Source organism: Augochlora pura, chromosome 4 (assembly GCF_028453695.1).
Source record: "Augochlora pura isolate Apur16 chromosome 4, APUR_v2.2.1, whole genome shotgun sequence".
Taxonomy (NCBI): domain Eukaryota; kingdom Metazoa; phylum Arthropoda; class Insecta; order Hymenoptera; family Halictidae; genus Augochlora; species Augochlora pura.
In genome coordinates, this window is record NC_135775.1 from 2,842,575 (window position 1) to 2,858,705 (window position 16,131).

The 16,131-nt window shown below is 44.6% G+C and overlaps 1 protein-coding gene across 8 annotated transcripts in view; it reads right to left on the reverse strand.

Annotated features, from left to right (window-relative positions):
- Pnut (septin 7-like protein pnut) overlaps window positions 1–16,089 on the reverse strand; it is a 52,329-nt gene extending 36,240 nt beyond the window's left edge. For 4 of the 8 annotated variants that reach the window (XM_078178881.1, XM_078178880.1, XM_078178879.1 and 1 more), the window contains exons 1-2: window positions 11,540–12,142; window positions 9,525–10,008 (exon numbers count right to left, since the gene is read on the reverse strand). In XM_078178881.1, the coding sequence (XP_078035007.1) occupies window positions 9,525–9,854 (330 nt within the window). In that variant the 5' untranslated portion in view covers window positions 9,855–10,008; window positions 11,540–12,142. Of the gene's footprint in view, window positions 1–9,524; window positions 12,143–15,848 lie in introns of those variants that run through there. The other 4 variants (XM_078178878.1, XM_078178876.1, XM_078178875.1 and 1 more) reach the window with 4 other exon arrangements.
- Window positions 16,090–16,131: the final 42 nt, after the last annotated feature.

Genomic DNA, 16,131 nt, shown 5'->3' on the forward strand with positions numbered 1-16,131 from the left:
CCCCCCCCCCCCCCCCCCCCCGTGAAACTGAACCGGGAAGACGCGCGCGTGCCGTCGCAACGTCTCGCCTAATTTCGTTCAATTAACATCCGCCCGGAGAGAGGACATGGGCGTTCCCAGATGAGCCGACCGTCGCTGAATTAAGCGACGCGTCTCTTCGGGAGTCGACCCGTCAATCTTTGATGAATTGTTCCCATGCTGCCCTCCTCCCTCCCCGGCTGACGCCGATTAGGCGAACGCACCCCCGCCGCACTGGCGCGCTATTACCCCATTTCGAATCGATTCCGTTTCGATTACTGCCACGTCACGTGCTAATCAAACGATACACTCCCTCGCCCTTTATACTTCATTGTTGTACCTTTGTCTATTAGTTTTATTAATTTCATTTATTTATTTATTTATCATTATTTATTTATTATTTCCTTTCTCAATCATTTGTATTTATTAAGTTTAACATCATTTCTGTAACTTTTTCGCGGACATTAAACAAACTATATCAAACAGGTTTGGAACCTTTTTACCCAGGGAGTTAACGCGCAAGGCATTAATTAATTTAATTATGATAAATGCCGCTCGTTAGGTGGGTACCATTAAAAGTGTTTCATTGCGTCACGGTTGGACGAGTCGGTTGGGGACAGGAGAAGAGAAATAAATGAATAAAGATAGAAAAAAGATGAATAAAAGAAAGGTGAAGTAAAAATTGTCTCTTATTACTAGCTGTGGAGAAAACCGAGAAGATCAAACACGACAGTCGATGAACCGGTGCGATCATCCTCTGGTCGGAGGCTTCTCTCTCTCTCTCTCTCTCTCTCTCTCTCTCTCTCTCTCTCTCTCTCTCGGCGAAGTAATCCTCGTGAAAATGCGCCAGGGAGTTGCAAATTGCGCGGAGGTATGCGCGAAGATAGCTTTCCGGTAATTCGAAGATAGGAGAGTACGTTTACATTAATGAGGGAGCCGGCGGAATGCGCCCGGCCAGAAAACGCTCAATTACACGCGCTCTCGGAACCGCTCTCTCGCGAGGAACCCGAGAGAGAGAGAGAGAGAGAGAGAGAGAGAAAGGGCCTACGAGAAAGATAAAGTGAAAGAGCCTAAGAGAGAGATAAAGTGAAAAAGCCTAAGAGAGGAATAAAGTGAAAAAGCCTAAGAGAGGAATAAAGTGAGAAAGACTAAAAAAAGATCAAAAGAGAGGCTTAGAGAGACAGAAAAAAAGAAACAAAAAGAGAGAGAGAGAAAGAGTTACGCTTCCGCCTAAAGTCCTTCCGCGCGCGAAAAATCCTCTCCTAGCCGATTGTTCCCCGCAAAAACTCCGCGTCGCGCGAGAAAACCCACTCCGCCGAGCGGCGCGACGGTTGTTTCGCGCGAGAAAACTCCTCCGTGCAGATTTTGTCATGTGAAAAATCCACCCTCCCCGCGGTGCAACGCGGAAATACGAATTGAAATCGTACTCTCCTCGAGTTTAAGAAGTCCTCTTTGCCTGAACCGCGAAAGTTGCGCGAAAACTTCCCACGAGAGAATGATTCTGCAGGCGAATGAAACGAGTGAAACGGTACAGCTTTTTGCAACGCTGTTAACGTTTGAACACGTTTCGAAAATGTTTGACGAGACTCTTTTTAAAACCAACCCTTTCAGAAAGAATTTATTCGAAATATTCCTCGAAGATAATTATATTCGCAACATCCCTCGAATAATATTTTTCATTCGAAAAATATTTTTAAATGTTTATTCGAATGAAATTGTAATCATCCTCGATCGAGAGAAATTAACCAACTATCGCTTTCGAAACAAAGGTAAAGGGGAAGAGCACGCGAGAGAGGGTGAGTCGGTGATCGACTGTAAGCCTAGCGGATCCGCGGGGTCGTGAGAGACCCGAGCCGTTTTCATCCCCCGAGCTTCGCGGTGGCCCCCTGATCCCGTTTCGCTCGCGTTAAAACACGGTACGAGCGGTTAGGCACACGCGTCCCCCCACCGGGAAGGGGTGGAAACGCCGCTTGTTTGGGGGGAAAAAAAAATAGGGAGAAAAGTGGGACGCGGCCTGCTTTCCTGAAAGGGTACTTTGTGTTTCCCTTCGCGTTCCACGGATTCGTCAGCCAGGGTCATTCGCGTGCATTTGCACATTTTCTAGAGGGGTTCTCTCTCTTTCTCTTCCGTTTCCCAACCCTCGGCGCATCCGAAACTCAAGGTTTTTACGCGAGAAAGAGGCAGGGAGGAAATGATACGAAGGCGACGGGAAATAAATAGAGAGAAAGGGGGGGAAATGTGGGCCGGGGGGATGAAGTCGCGAAACGACTCTCTCTCTCTCTCTCTCTCTCTTTCGCTCTGTATCTTCGAGCGTTGTAATTAATCCTGACGATGGCAGGCGGTCGCATGTTCGACGATGAGAACTACTGCGTTTCTTTGTGTACATTTCTTTGCAGCTTCTGTCCGGAGTCGCTTGCACGAAGCTGACACCGTTCTTTGGTTGGATTTAGGAGATAATTTCTCTGCCGCATTGTCCGGTGTAACGATCTCTCGGTTGAGATTCGCCAGAGGGCTACGGGAGTTATAGAAATATACCGAGAACCTTGCAGGTTTTGTTTCCTCGTTTATTTATACCGGATGCTCCACCTAACAAGGCCGTCCAAATATCTCCTTCGATAGTTACGTGGCAAAAAGCATTTCACATGGAATTTTAATGGTACGAGGAAACGTATGCGCTGAAAAAAAGTATAGGACCCCTGGCAATCATATCGAACAATGTAACTTCTCCAGAAAATTAATATATGTTTAGCGGAAAGAAGGAAGACCAAGGGAACTATCCTCCCCTTCATCCCCTAAATATTCGATATATTCGATAGCCCTCAGGCTATTTTGTAAATTCTGCGGAGCATTGTAATTCGCGTACGAAAGACCCTAGCATACTGCAACTCATTCCCAAAATTAATACGCTTTTACTAGTAGAACTGGAGGAGCGGAGTTCGCCCTCTTCATCCCTTAAAATATTCAATGCTCCTTTCAGCGGGCATTGTAAATTCTGCGGATTAGCGTGAAACAATCTACATACCGTAACCCAGTCGCCACGTTAATGTATGCATTAATGGGGGAGAAAAAATGAACCACCCTCTCCTCGCTTCCGAATATATCCGATACTTTGGGGATTAAAAAAAAAAATATCCAATACTTTGCTATTTTACATTTCGTGTTGCACGGACTCTCCCGTGAATCAATAGAATCCCACTGGCACACCTGAAGCGCTAAATTTACCACCGTCGTTCCCTAAAATATTCAGCAGTCTTTTCAACGGGCATTGTAAATTCTATGGATTAGTATGATGCAGCCTATGTTCGCTATTTCACTCTCACAATTAATACGCTCTTAATACATTTTGGAGAAGTTTCAGCCGAATGCACCAATAATTCATCTCATATCCAGAGAACTTCTCCGTGGTTAGAAACTATACCTATTTTAAGTACTGAATATCACACTGTACTCAGTTATTTTATAATTAATGGGTCTCGTACGAGTTTGATAAATAAATAAATAATAAAAGTAAGCTCCTAAATATTCACTCACCAACCCCTAAATATTCGACAACCCTTTTCTCTTCTTTTGAAATTCGACGAAAACTTACGGAGCACCCAGTACATGCTCGGAATGTCCTTCGAGAAAAAAGACAATTTTAATAAGGGCGCTCTTATCGGAGACAGAACAATGATCTCATTTAAGAGCCGCGGAAGTCATAAATTTCCATTTTATCGACGCCACACATACATATACACACACAGGCGGGCCGTTCTCTGTAATTCGTGGAACCTATATATCCGAGCCGTTTCATCATCGATGCATGTTTCGTGGTCGGTAAAGGAGTCGTAAGGGTCGATCATGCGCGGAGATAAAAGCGCTCGCCGTCCTTTCACGCGGAATCAGAGTGTCTCGTGCCCGCGATTCGAACTGGCAATCACGCTATCGCCGTCAACAGTTTCTTCTTATCGGGGGAGGTTTATCGACCGATACGGTCAATCAACCGCGATCGTCGCAGGATCGCCGTTTAAAAACACTGGAAAAATGGCGGACGGCAGCCCGATAAGATTTCCCGCGATCATGCTCCATCAAAAGGGGATCGGATACCTTCTGCGGGATAATTGTCCAGGGGAAACTAATCGATCACTTTATTGAGGCGAACTACTGGTTCTGGATTAACCCAATATTTTTCTAATATAATTTTATTCGCAATATTTCTCTAACATAATTTTATTCGCAATATTTTTCTAATATAATTTTATTCGTACGATGCTCAACCGTGCGTTGCGTTATCGATACCTAAACGTTGACGTAAAGGTAATAAATTGAACTGATCTATCTCGAGTAGGAATTTATTAACGACGAACAAGTGTTAATCAACTAAACTGCAAAATTGGTACTTGGTTCGGTCATTCGAATCCTGGCTTTTCGATTTGTATTATTAGCCTCAGTTTCGGCCACTCAGAAATAGATTTCGTTGGCGCAGAGCCCTTCGACATTGAAAAACGATATCGTAAAATTTAGCGCCCTGCTGTTTCTAGCATGTAGCTGGGTATATTCATTGGGAAGGACGGCACTTCGATCTTCTTCGGTAGGCCCGTGACTCACGAGTTACAATGTATTTTTCTATTGTCTCTCTGCGCGAGGGTGGGACCCTCGCCCCCTTGGTTACACGAGCCCGGGGCCCTTCGACCAAATATGTGAACGAGGGTGGCCATGTGCGCTTCAACAGTGGCTCTCAAAGCTTGAAGACCGAATGCGAGATCTGCCACAAGTGCCAACCATCCCTTGTTACAATGGCACGGCGATTTTGTTGCTCGACGGAAGTGGATCGGGTTTTCAAACACTGGCCCTCTTGAAATCATTACGGACAAAATGGAGGAGAAATTTCGATTCCTTTTGTCCGCCCACCGGCCTCGATTGCACTCGATTTCAACACGAATACATAAATTCAGAGACCAATTAGAGGACTCGCGGTCCTCGAATATAAAATCATGACTCTAAATAATGACTTTAGATACGACTTGAAAGACTTTCGTGCAATTTATATAATTTAGACCAACAAGGCAGAACAAATTTTTGTGCACAGTATGATCAAAGAAGGGTTAACGAGTCTTTTAAAAATCGGAACAGTTCAATAATGCGTTTAAAGAAATCTTACGTTATATTCAACGTACCAAATGAAGAAACGAATGTTAAATCAAGTAATACAGTTTCCACCGTGGACATTTTATCTCCCACGAAGATCCGCGGTCTAGTAGGTGCACACCACCCCCGGAGCATGCAAACTAGCATCGTCTAGCACGTGTCCGGGCAAGAGAGTCCAGGTAAGCAGAGACAGTTCGAGGGGCCGGCGACGAACGAGCGCGCGATTCGTTCAGCGATCGTAAACATTTCTCACGGTTTCCGTCTGCTTTGTTACTCCGGCCGGGTCGATGTGTACTCACTCCTGCGGGTACTTAACGAATTAAACGAGCCGAACGTTTAATCGTCTGTGATGCAAACCAGAACCAACGTTTCCCGGAATAAATAGGCCGGGATTGAAAGAGCGTTCTCCACTCCAAAGGGAGTAAAAATAACACTGGAGGGGCGTGGTTTGAGGAATCGGGAGCACATGCTTGACGTTGGAAAGAGTGAGAGTAATAGAGAAAGAGAGAGAGAGAGAGAGAGAGAGAGAAGCGAGAGTATGCTAGAAGAATTAAAAGCTAAGGCTCCCTCGCAAAAGCCCATGAAAATTGAGATAAGAACGCGGCCATATGTTCCTCCCTCGCTGCGTTTCTCCATCCCACTACCGGATCATTTCTCTCTCTCTCTCTCTTTCGCTCTCCTCTGCCATGGAACAACACTCTCCCTCACTCTTTTGCGCACAACAGCGTGATAGAGTGGGCCACGCCGGGTAAACTTGCCACGTGTTCGTGACAGAGATTCTCATCAGTCTCTCTCTGAGTCATCCGCGTCGCGCAATTACTCCATTAATTGCAACCATAAATCTTTAAGCGTAATTGATAACGATCCCGCGAGAGTCTCGTTGCGGTACGCGATTCGCGCGCGTGCGAAGTACAAACATCAAGATCTAAGAAACCGAGGCACAACACAGCGGAGTCTGAAGTTGACGAAGGTGAACAGAGTTGAGGATCTTAAAAATTGATCAACCGAGTCTGGAGCAACTCTGATGCATCCCTTTACATACCGAGGAAATTTGAAGCGATTCACGAATGCGTTTATCTAGATGGAATTATATTTACAGTCTAGTAAAAAATATTGTCTAGTAATTTACTGTAATAAAAATTCTATTGAAACTATTTAATCGCCTTATAATTCAATAAAATTCTTGTTTTAACAAGAATACATAAAGTCTTCTTTTAAGTTAATTTTAAATTGGAGATAGAAGAGTCATCTACGCAAACAATATTCATACGTAAGTCTGTAATGACAAATTGAGACGAGATTGTATCGTTCTGTAACGATGATCAAACCGCAACATAGTTGAGTCAAGTTTGCGTGGAGGTAATCTCAAAAAATTGGCGTTGCACGCGTTCCACTTTGTAGCATGAGAACATATTAGAACGTAGACCATATCGCAGAATACTCCAGGCGTGGTCTGACTAAAGAACAGTGAAAAATTCTTCAACAATTTAAATTTTAAAAAGTATTTGCACCTTGACAATATTTTAATGCCAATTGCAAAGTGAATTTAAACTAAGAATTTTTGGGTATTAACCCTTTGCACTGCCAAGTCATTTTAACTCTGAATTCGAAATATTTTTTTCTGCCTTACAGTGTTCACATTTTATATTTACATATTGAATATCGTGAGTCGTACAATAATTAAGCTTTCAACAATTTGTATGAACTAAATAAATCTGATAACGTTGATATTATTTCGAAACGTTATAAAAGAATTTAAAGCCATAAGCCGAGTGCAAAGGGTTAAACCGCAGCACTCGTGTTTATGAAATCAGCAGATTTTTAGCAAGCAAGCAAAATAACAAAGAAGGCGTTGAACTATTAATCATCCATCGCCTCGCGGGGCCCCTATTTGTCCGCGTTCGCGAAAACATGCAGATCGCTCTAATTGCACACTTTTATCAGCTGACGGAAAACTTGTCCGGGGAACTTGTTAAGCACACAGCGCGATCGGTACACGTGAATCACTCCGCGCGAAATGTTCCCTTTTACTTTTCTAGTGTCTGCCATTTTTCTCGCGAGGTTCGCTGCGGTGACTCACATACAGGGTGTACGCCCGCCCCAATTAATTAATCTCGAGCGTGTCTCGCCAATCCACGACGCTTTCGTGTTCCAAAAACTTTCAGAAAGTATTTTTACAATTAAAATTCACGACTATATAATAATTAAACTTTATGGCTGGATCTAAGAATTTATTTTACAGAAAATTCTCAGGGTGCTGTCTAAGAATATTTGTAAAAATTTTCGTCTCCGGGTTCAATTGCAATTTTAATGTAAACTAAAATATATTCGTAAATTTTCAGACGTAATGTAAACGAAATTCCATTCCCCACAATTGTCTCGATTTTCAGGAGGAGTGCATTTTATGGGAACCACCCTGTATGTACCGCGGCGGACCGAGAAACGGTATATAATTCGTTGTTTTTGCGGAGCGTCGAGTCTCGAACTCGACTCGACTGGATTCCGTGAGTCATAGCCCGTTTTCTCACGGAGCCGCGGTAGAACGGAATAAACGGGAAGATCACGTGGTCCTTTATACGACCGAGGACGAGCACGACCACCGCTGCGTGTGTTTGTGCCATGGGGTATAAAATTTGATTCTTCGAGAACCAGGATTGAGTTACAGAGTCACGAGGCGCGGGACGGGAGCTCTTGATCTCGGCAACGCGAACTACCCAAACGACTCCCATAGGAAACCGTATTCTCGGAAGTCAAGTTCAAAAAGCCCGCCGCCGTTGCGACGGTTAACGTTTGAAAACTTGCAACAGAGTGCAACGCGTCTTGCCGCCCGAGACGCTTCGCCGTTGTATTCCCCGATGACACGGATTCCGACGCTGGCTACCATTTAATTACACATTGGCTAGTCAGCACACGTAAATTTAATTCTAACACTAGTAATGTATATAGTATTACTACGCCTACATGTCAGGAAAATTAACCGGTCTCACATTTACAATGTTAATTTCTATTTAAATATCTATTACAATCAAATGGTCCATTTATAATCTATTATGCTTAAAAATTCTATTCGAAGATCTATTACAAAAAAAATGATTTACTACAATTTAAATTCCCAGTTTAAACTTTACCATAATCAAATTTAAACATTGCTGAGATTATGGAGACTTTTACAGAGATTATATGAATTTATTCAGGGCTTGCCTAATCAGAACCATCCAACGATAACGATAAGATAACGGAATCTCGAACAATTTCCGGTTAAGGTAATTGATCCCCGTTATAATTAAAGATCCCCTGTTTTTTTAATAGACTTTTATCGATTTCAGATTCACGGGTTGAAGCGGTCGCACACGACACCCGAGGTTAGAAGTTCCACGACCCGGCCCGTCGAACGCTCCCGGTTCAGTTGATCGATACGAAAAATCTGGATTAACAACTAATCCCGCGTCCATTACGCGCACAAAATAAACCACCGGCGTTGCTATTGCATTCTATACGCACAATATGAAACTCCGAGCCCGGAGAATTACTTTGGGGGCATTCAAAAAATGGAATAACTAGCGTACTCCATTTACTATTTGTCACAGTACAGTAATCTTCCGTCGACGCAAAAAACATTTAAAACATTGCAAATGATATGCGATATTATTGAAATAAAATTTTTCGAGGGAATAATCTTTGCACAGAAATATTCTTTGCTAATTGTCGATTCGTGAAAACCACCATTCGAATTCTGTATAAAATACTGTTGCAATGAGACTGTGAATTTGACGGATTTATTAGACGAACGTGTAAATAAAATTTCAAACAATAAATATGTTAAAAGAATTTTTAATATCAACCACGCATTATTTTCAACTCGAAGGAATTATTAACCCGACGGACGGCGTGCCCCGTATTGTACCAAAGCTTTGGAAGATTTTCTTTCGGTTCTATTATTTTTCCATTGAGGTGTTTCAAAATGCAAAGAGAATTAAAAATGTATTCTAAAATCATGAATAAACTGGGTCTTCTTGATTTTACTTCGTGAAACTCTGCGGTAGTTTTGAACTGCGAGCGCCTCTCGCCGAGTTAAAAGAACAGATAGTAATTTCTATTCGACTCGCGTCTGTTGCAATCGATGAAAACCATTTTTATTTTGCATAAAGGGCAGCGGTCTAGTTGCAACAGAAGAAGTTGCTTCAAGTGGCAGTCTCTAGATGGATCGCGCTGTATAGACCGACCAGACGGTGCCGGGCATTTCGCAAAATATTTACGTAGGGAATACAGGCGATGCAAGCACTTGACGCGGCCATTGTTCCCATGACAAGAGTAACGGGCGTAGAACAAAAAAGAAAAAAAAGTGGGGGGGAGAGGCGGGAAAAAATGCTGGAGCTTACCGACGTGGTGTCGCCGTTCGCCTTTTCCCCGTCTAGTATCCTTTGCCTGAGGGCTAGCCTCTCGAGCCTGTAGCTGCCGCCGACCTCGCGGTCTCTAGTCAATCGTTCGGTCGTACCGCTGCCGTTGGAACCAGCATTGAAGCTGGACGTGTATTTCGGCAACGTCGGCGGCGGAGCCTGACGCGGCTTCTCACGGTTCAGCATCGAGTTGCTGCTGTAGAGGAACGAGGAATTGTTCGACGTCGTTCTCGCCGACGACGATACGCCGATCGTCGCCTTTATCCCGTTGCTCTGCGTGCCGGCCGTCCCGTTTTGATTTTCGGTCGACATTTCCAAACCGGTGTCACGTGACTACTCGAGGGCCAACACGATTCTCCGACCCTCGCTACACCCCTCTTTCTCACTTTCTCTCTCTCTCTCTCTCCCTCGTCCTTCCTCGCCGCTGGGAGCGCAGCTTTCTTTCTCGATTCTATCACCAAGCAAACTGACAGCGAATCGTTAAAAACTCCCGTTCCCTCGACAGCCTCTCTCTCTCCTCTCTCTCTCTCTCTCTCTCGGTTTAACGAGCGAATTTATTGTCCTTTCAATTCAAGATTCGAGCAAAACACTACGACAATGGCGGCGCGCCCGGTCACGTGAGCTTATCACTCATTGGCCCGTCCCGCGGCCAACTAAATTTTGCAGAAGCTGTTAATGAGCTCCTTCGTTCGCGTAAGCGAGAACGCCAATTATTCTATTTTTAAAGCAACAAGAATGTGCGACCGTCTTTACGGAGTTCCGAATGCATCTGGCGAGATGCGAGACTGACAATTGGGTCAGATTTAAAAAGCTTTCCCCTGCACGACGTGTTTACATAATTCTTGTTTAATTGCCGAGCGATATAGACGACAATCGAGAAGCAATAAATTATACTGGACGCTTCGGGGAACACTTCAACGTCGCGATAACTTGCTGACAAAGTCACGTGGCTCTGTTGTGTTTTGCTTGTAACCTCAAATTAGCCCTCTAGTAGCCTACTCGTTCGACGACTGTAGTACTCGTAGAGTAGCGTGAAAACAATGTGTGCAAATTCAATGGCGCGAATTCAAGTAGAAACGATTGAGAAAGTTTCGAACGGTATTACGTGCTTTTCGCGCACCGTAAATGCGGACACATTTGCGGGAACACTTCTAATTGCGACACGACTGACTTTTCGAAGAAGAGGTTACACGATAAGATAGCCCGCCTTGTGTCGAATCCGATGACCGAGCCGGTGAGTAATCGTGACCGCGGACACGTAACAATCGACACCGGAAAAAGATAACCTCGATTATTCGACCGATTCCGTAGAAGCGGAGGCACGCGGGGTAACGTAAGAAAAGGAACGGGCGTGTCTACCATAAAAGGTGTTCTTTTGCCGTAACGAATAGAAATATGTCGCGCGCGATCGGACCCAGTCCGACTCCTCGATATTGGTTTCTGCGATCCTGTTGCTCGAGGAAGATCCGTTGAATGGTGAATCGCGACAAAGGTGGCGGTGCACAATGATCGATTTGAAATATTATCGTACGCGACAACGCCGTGGGGGCCGTCGAGCGCTTGCGGTGTCATTCACTTTCGACTATCCGATATGTCAAAACAAAGAAATGCAAAGAAAAGATTAATCCGTAAACGAAAACAATGGACCGATGAAAAAAGAGTAGTGCATGCTCTGTCTCTTTCGAGAAAGAGATAGAGCGAGAGAGAGAGAGGAAGGGAGAGAGTCCTCGAAACGACGGTGTGCGTCCGACGCGGCGATGGAAAGCCACAGTTTGCCCTTGGAAACGCCTTAACCGGCTAGGATCAACAGAAACCGTACCACGGTCATAGACTTCGCCGTCTAGTATTACGGATCGAGGCAAGCCCGCAGATTGTGCTCGATCTACGGATTATAACGCGGCGCAACTCGGGTCTGGAAGACGCGTCGGGTACGCGTGCACGGCTCGCGTTCCCGGGGGTTAATCGTTCGGAAGAAAACAACGGGCAAAGGTACTCACTAGTACGATACGCGCCTCTCGCGCGCGCCGTATCTGTCAGGTTCAAAGGAAAAGTTCACGTAAGCGTGTGCATTCACGGACGCGAGACGACGGGGCGGGAGAGCGAGAGGGAGTGGACGAAAAAGCGCAAAACAAGGAAGGAGAGACGGAGAGAGAAGTCGCGCATCGGGTGCGTGGGCTCATGAACGCCGGCGCTGCTGGTGATTCACGCTGTCGGCAAACCGGCCGAACGTGGCCACGTTCACTCTCACTTTTCTGCGCATTGTTTCATCGTCGCGCGAACCAAGTCCCTCTGTGTCCACCGTAACGAAAATGCTTGCCGAGCTACGGTTTTTCTCGGGCCTCCTTCCGGTGTCACAGGAAAAACCCGAAGGAAAACAAGCCGGGGGTGGGGGTAACAAGTTAAACGACCTTTGGCAAACCACGCACACTGTACACCGGTGGGCGAGCGCGCGCGCGCCTCTCTTTCTCCCTCACGTACACATGAAACACACGGGCAGCACAGACACAACCGCGCACTGGCTCTCTCTCTCTCTCTCTCGCCGACGAAGTTCGGACAGGCGACAGCGGACCGATAAATACGACGCGCCCGACTCGGATATACTGCGGCCCCTAACGAACGACCACGCCTGACGCAGCCACCGGCCGTGGTGGGGGTAAATCCACTACACGGCGTCGGTGCTCCCTACGGCAAACCAACGAGGCTGCCTCTCTTCTCTGCGCATGTGTTCCACGGAATTCAGTCGACCAATCGCCGGCCGCCGTAGCGAGCAGCCTGCCGGATCACGGAGCATATTGTCCTCTCTACACACGGGCCGGTCTCTCGGCGAATCGTCGCTCTCCGAGCCGCTTTCCCGCACTCGAAAACGAAGATGCATCTGCCGTGCAAATAACGCCGAACGGTTTTCCTTTCTTTTGTTTTCGATTCGCGAGACGTTCCGCATACTTTTTTGCAACCCGGCCGATTGATATGCCCGCCTAGGCGCATCCTCAATCTGCGGATCTCTTTCAGACCCCTAGCACGCTAGAAAGATAAACTCAATTTTCCTTTTTGAAGGATTTTCCTTGTTTCGGCACGATTGAAAATGATATTTGGTTGGAATTTTGAGGACCGTAATTTTCTATGTATATTTTGGGCAGTACAGATGCGTAGGAAATGCTCTTGACAAGAAATACTAGAACGTCGATCCAAAAAGTTTTCTCTTAATTGTTTGCACAAAATAAGGTACATCATACTTTCGAGGGTATTATACAATTCCCTTTTTAAATGATATTTTCTTTATATGATTGTTTTGTAGAATACATCTACCGTGCAAAGAAAATAATAAGGATATACTCATTCAGGTACTCACATATATTTTGATCAGAGATTTCGTTTAATACCTCCTGCTCTAGTAAATTTACACGATAATATGTTACCAACTACAACGTCGTTAATGGTTAATTATTTACGTTATAAATATGACGAAAATATTGTAGTGTTCGAAGCAAACGAGTACGAAACGTCGCTCTCATTTACCGGCCGTTTCTGCGACTACAGTGTAAAATAAAACTTCGCGGGACAACCATCGTGTCTGGTGGCGCTGCATGCTAACTAGAGATTTTTTTCTCGCTTGATCGTTAACAAACCGAAACGGTACGCGCGAAGTGCATGTTGCAATTAAAAACACCTTGCACTTTTCAGTCAGACGAACTTTTTCCCTCCATTATTTTTAGCTTGACGAGTGAGCGTCGAAAACTGGGGCGAACTAAACCATTTGGAAATAACAATAACGGTATCAAACGGTTTCTACATAATAGAACATATCGAGCGATAAAAATGGAAGGCTAGTTCCATTTTGAAAATCAATTCGAAGGAACATCGAGACTAGCTATGAGAGAGGATATCATTAAGGAAGCATTAAGACGAGTCTGATTTTTTCAATAGTGTTCCAGAAGGATTCGAGGGTGGACTATTTCGCGCAAATGAACAGAAGAGGCACGCACGTTTCTGGAATCGCAACAATGGTACAGAGCGGCATTCTTCGAACGAAATAGAAGAAAAAACGGAAAACCGTTCGGAAAGGGGAAGCATCGAGGCAGCAGAAATAGCACGCGAGCGAATGCAGGTGGCGTTCGCGAACACAACGATACACGTAAGCTTAATAGTTCGATGCTCTTATTAGCTCGGAGTCCAATTAAGGCCAGAATGATACTCCATGCATTCTGCCGCGTACTTCCTAGTGTCGCGACGGAATACCAAGCAAGAGAACGTCGCCGACGACCGTTGACACCGTAAAAAAAAATGAAGTCGCCGGAGGAGATGCGGATCGGCCTCGTTAAGGCAGTCCCTCTACCAAGGACCCTCGAAAAGACAAGCGTCCTCCCCGTCCTCCGAGATGCACCGAAACCTTCGCGAACAGTGATTTTCATTTCTCTCGTTTTCTTTCTTCTCCGTTGCTCTCGCATAATCAATGAATGCAACGTCCAGCAACGTTAACCCAGTTCCACCGTTTATTTTATCCTTCGATGACCCCATAAGGTAAACGTCCCTATTCGCGACTGCATTCGCTGTAGACGCATTTAACGCTACAAATAAATGAGTTTCACTTCGGTTGTGAAATTTTTTTATTTTATAGTTTTTATGAATTAATATTTTAAGATTTATTCGACGATGCACGGATCAGTGCATGTATCGAACATAGTTATTTACATTGTGATAAAGAAACTTGTTAATCGATATAGTATCAGCTTAGAGATTTGTGAGATTATATTATGTTTTATTATAAAATACGAAATTCTATTTCTTGCGGCTGATATTTATGAGAGAAGAAATATTTTTGCCTGGACGAAATTATAATTTTCATAGCAATCTCGCTGTACACTTTAAGTCCGAATGAAACAGATACGATTACAGTTTTATGCATTCAGTAAAAAAGAAAAGCGTCATTTGCCTTATTTGAGAGATACGAGAACGAAGAACGGGGGAAATAGTTCCTCGAAAATGTGTCGAGATAAGAGCCGAACAGATTCAGGCTTTGCATATCGAGCTCCGCATCTGCAAGCACTAAAAATACAGATGCACCGTAGATTCGTGCCGTTTAGACCATACGGTGCGCTGCACTCGGCGGCAAAAATCATCTGCGTTAAATCGAGCGTGGTATCGAATAAAAGCTGATTGAGAATTTATGAAAGGTCCTTCATTTGTGCGTTAGCATACCACGGACGGATCTCGTGCGTTTGTATTAACATGTAAGACGCTCTCACTTCGTGTCGTCTGAGAAAGCAATAGGGAGACCAAATAAATTTGTATTTATCCCGCTGCGTATAGCGATAAATTCGGTCGTATACTTTATGGAATGATTTATGATCAGACGAAAGGAAGCTCAGGTTATCCCCACCGAAAACCAGTCGCTGATGGATGCTGAATCATTGAATAATTTATGATATCGTCGAGCACAGGCGAATGTGGTTCAGTGGTACGCTCGCGATAAGAGCTCGCGACCATGCAAGGATACATATGTATATGTTCCAAGTGATATGCAATAAAGGAAAAATGGATTCGTACAACGGTGACTTTTGTTCACGATTGCAGTAACGTTTGCGACACAAAGGCAGGATAAAAGTTACGTATTAAATCGCTCTGCAATCTCACTGGCGATCTATGCATCGATGATATCTGCACAAATCTTTTGTTTCGAGATTCGACGATCACTCTTTTTATATTATTGCATATCACTATGAAATTCATGTTCTTGGCAAATTGTGAAATCACTTTAGAGCTTCATTTTCTTAGATATTTTTATATTAACGTTTAATCTACTCCCCGGTCAAAGTGACCCGTTCCACATTTATAATTTAAATAAGGTACAGTGTTAATTAAAATTTGTGGCTGGGGGGATAAGCTGGCGTGGTTAGACATTTTGTTCTTGCAAAGTAAATTAAAATCGTATTCGAGAAAAAATGGCGCGTTTAGCGACGTCTTCCTTGTTCTGAAAATCATTTTACCATTCTCCAACGTTTATTACGTCATAAAAAATATATTGCTCTGCTTGTGAGAGTCCGCAGAATGACCTCCACTAAAAAAATACATTTGTATAATTACTATCGTTAAAAACGAAAAGCGCTTAAGTTGGCAAACGTAACGAAATGAAATTTCTGACCATTTGAAAGCGTCGTTTCGTCTCTAGAATCTAGGCAACGCGGAAAAGAAACTTGCTGACGAGAATAATTTTTGAATTGCAGAGTCTCCGATGGAAAACTATGGTCGCCGGTTTGAAAGGAGAAGACAGTCGCAAACGAACGCCTTTTTTGCCCCGGCTGTAGCTACCTGTTGAGAGGGACCGTGCAGTTGGCCATTGTATCTGGCGAGGACCGCCGGGTTCAAACGACGTCTCGTCGCCGTCGGCGTTGACATTTTAACGATCCTACCGCGGCCCTGGACGAATCGCTACCGTTTGCTTTATTAATTTCGTCAGTCTCTCGCCGGAATCACGTCCGATCATCGAGATACCGTCGCGAGTCTCGACACGTCCCTCTGACGTCTGCAACCCTCTCGACCACTGTGCATCGATGACCGTGTTAACATTAGAACTACCAGACGGGTCAACCCG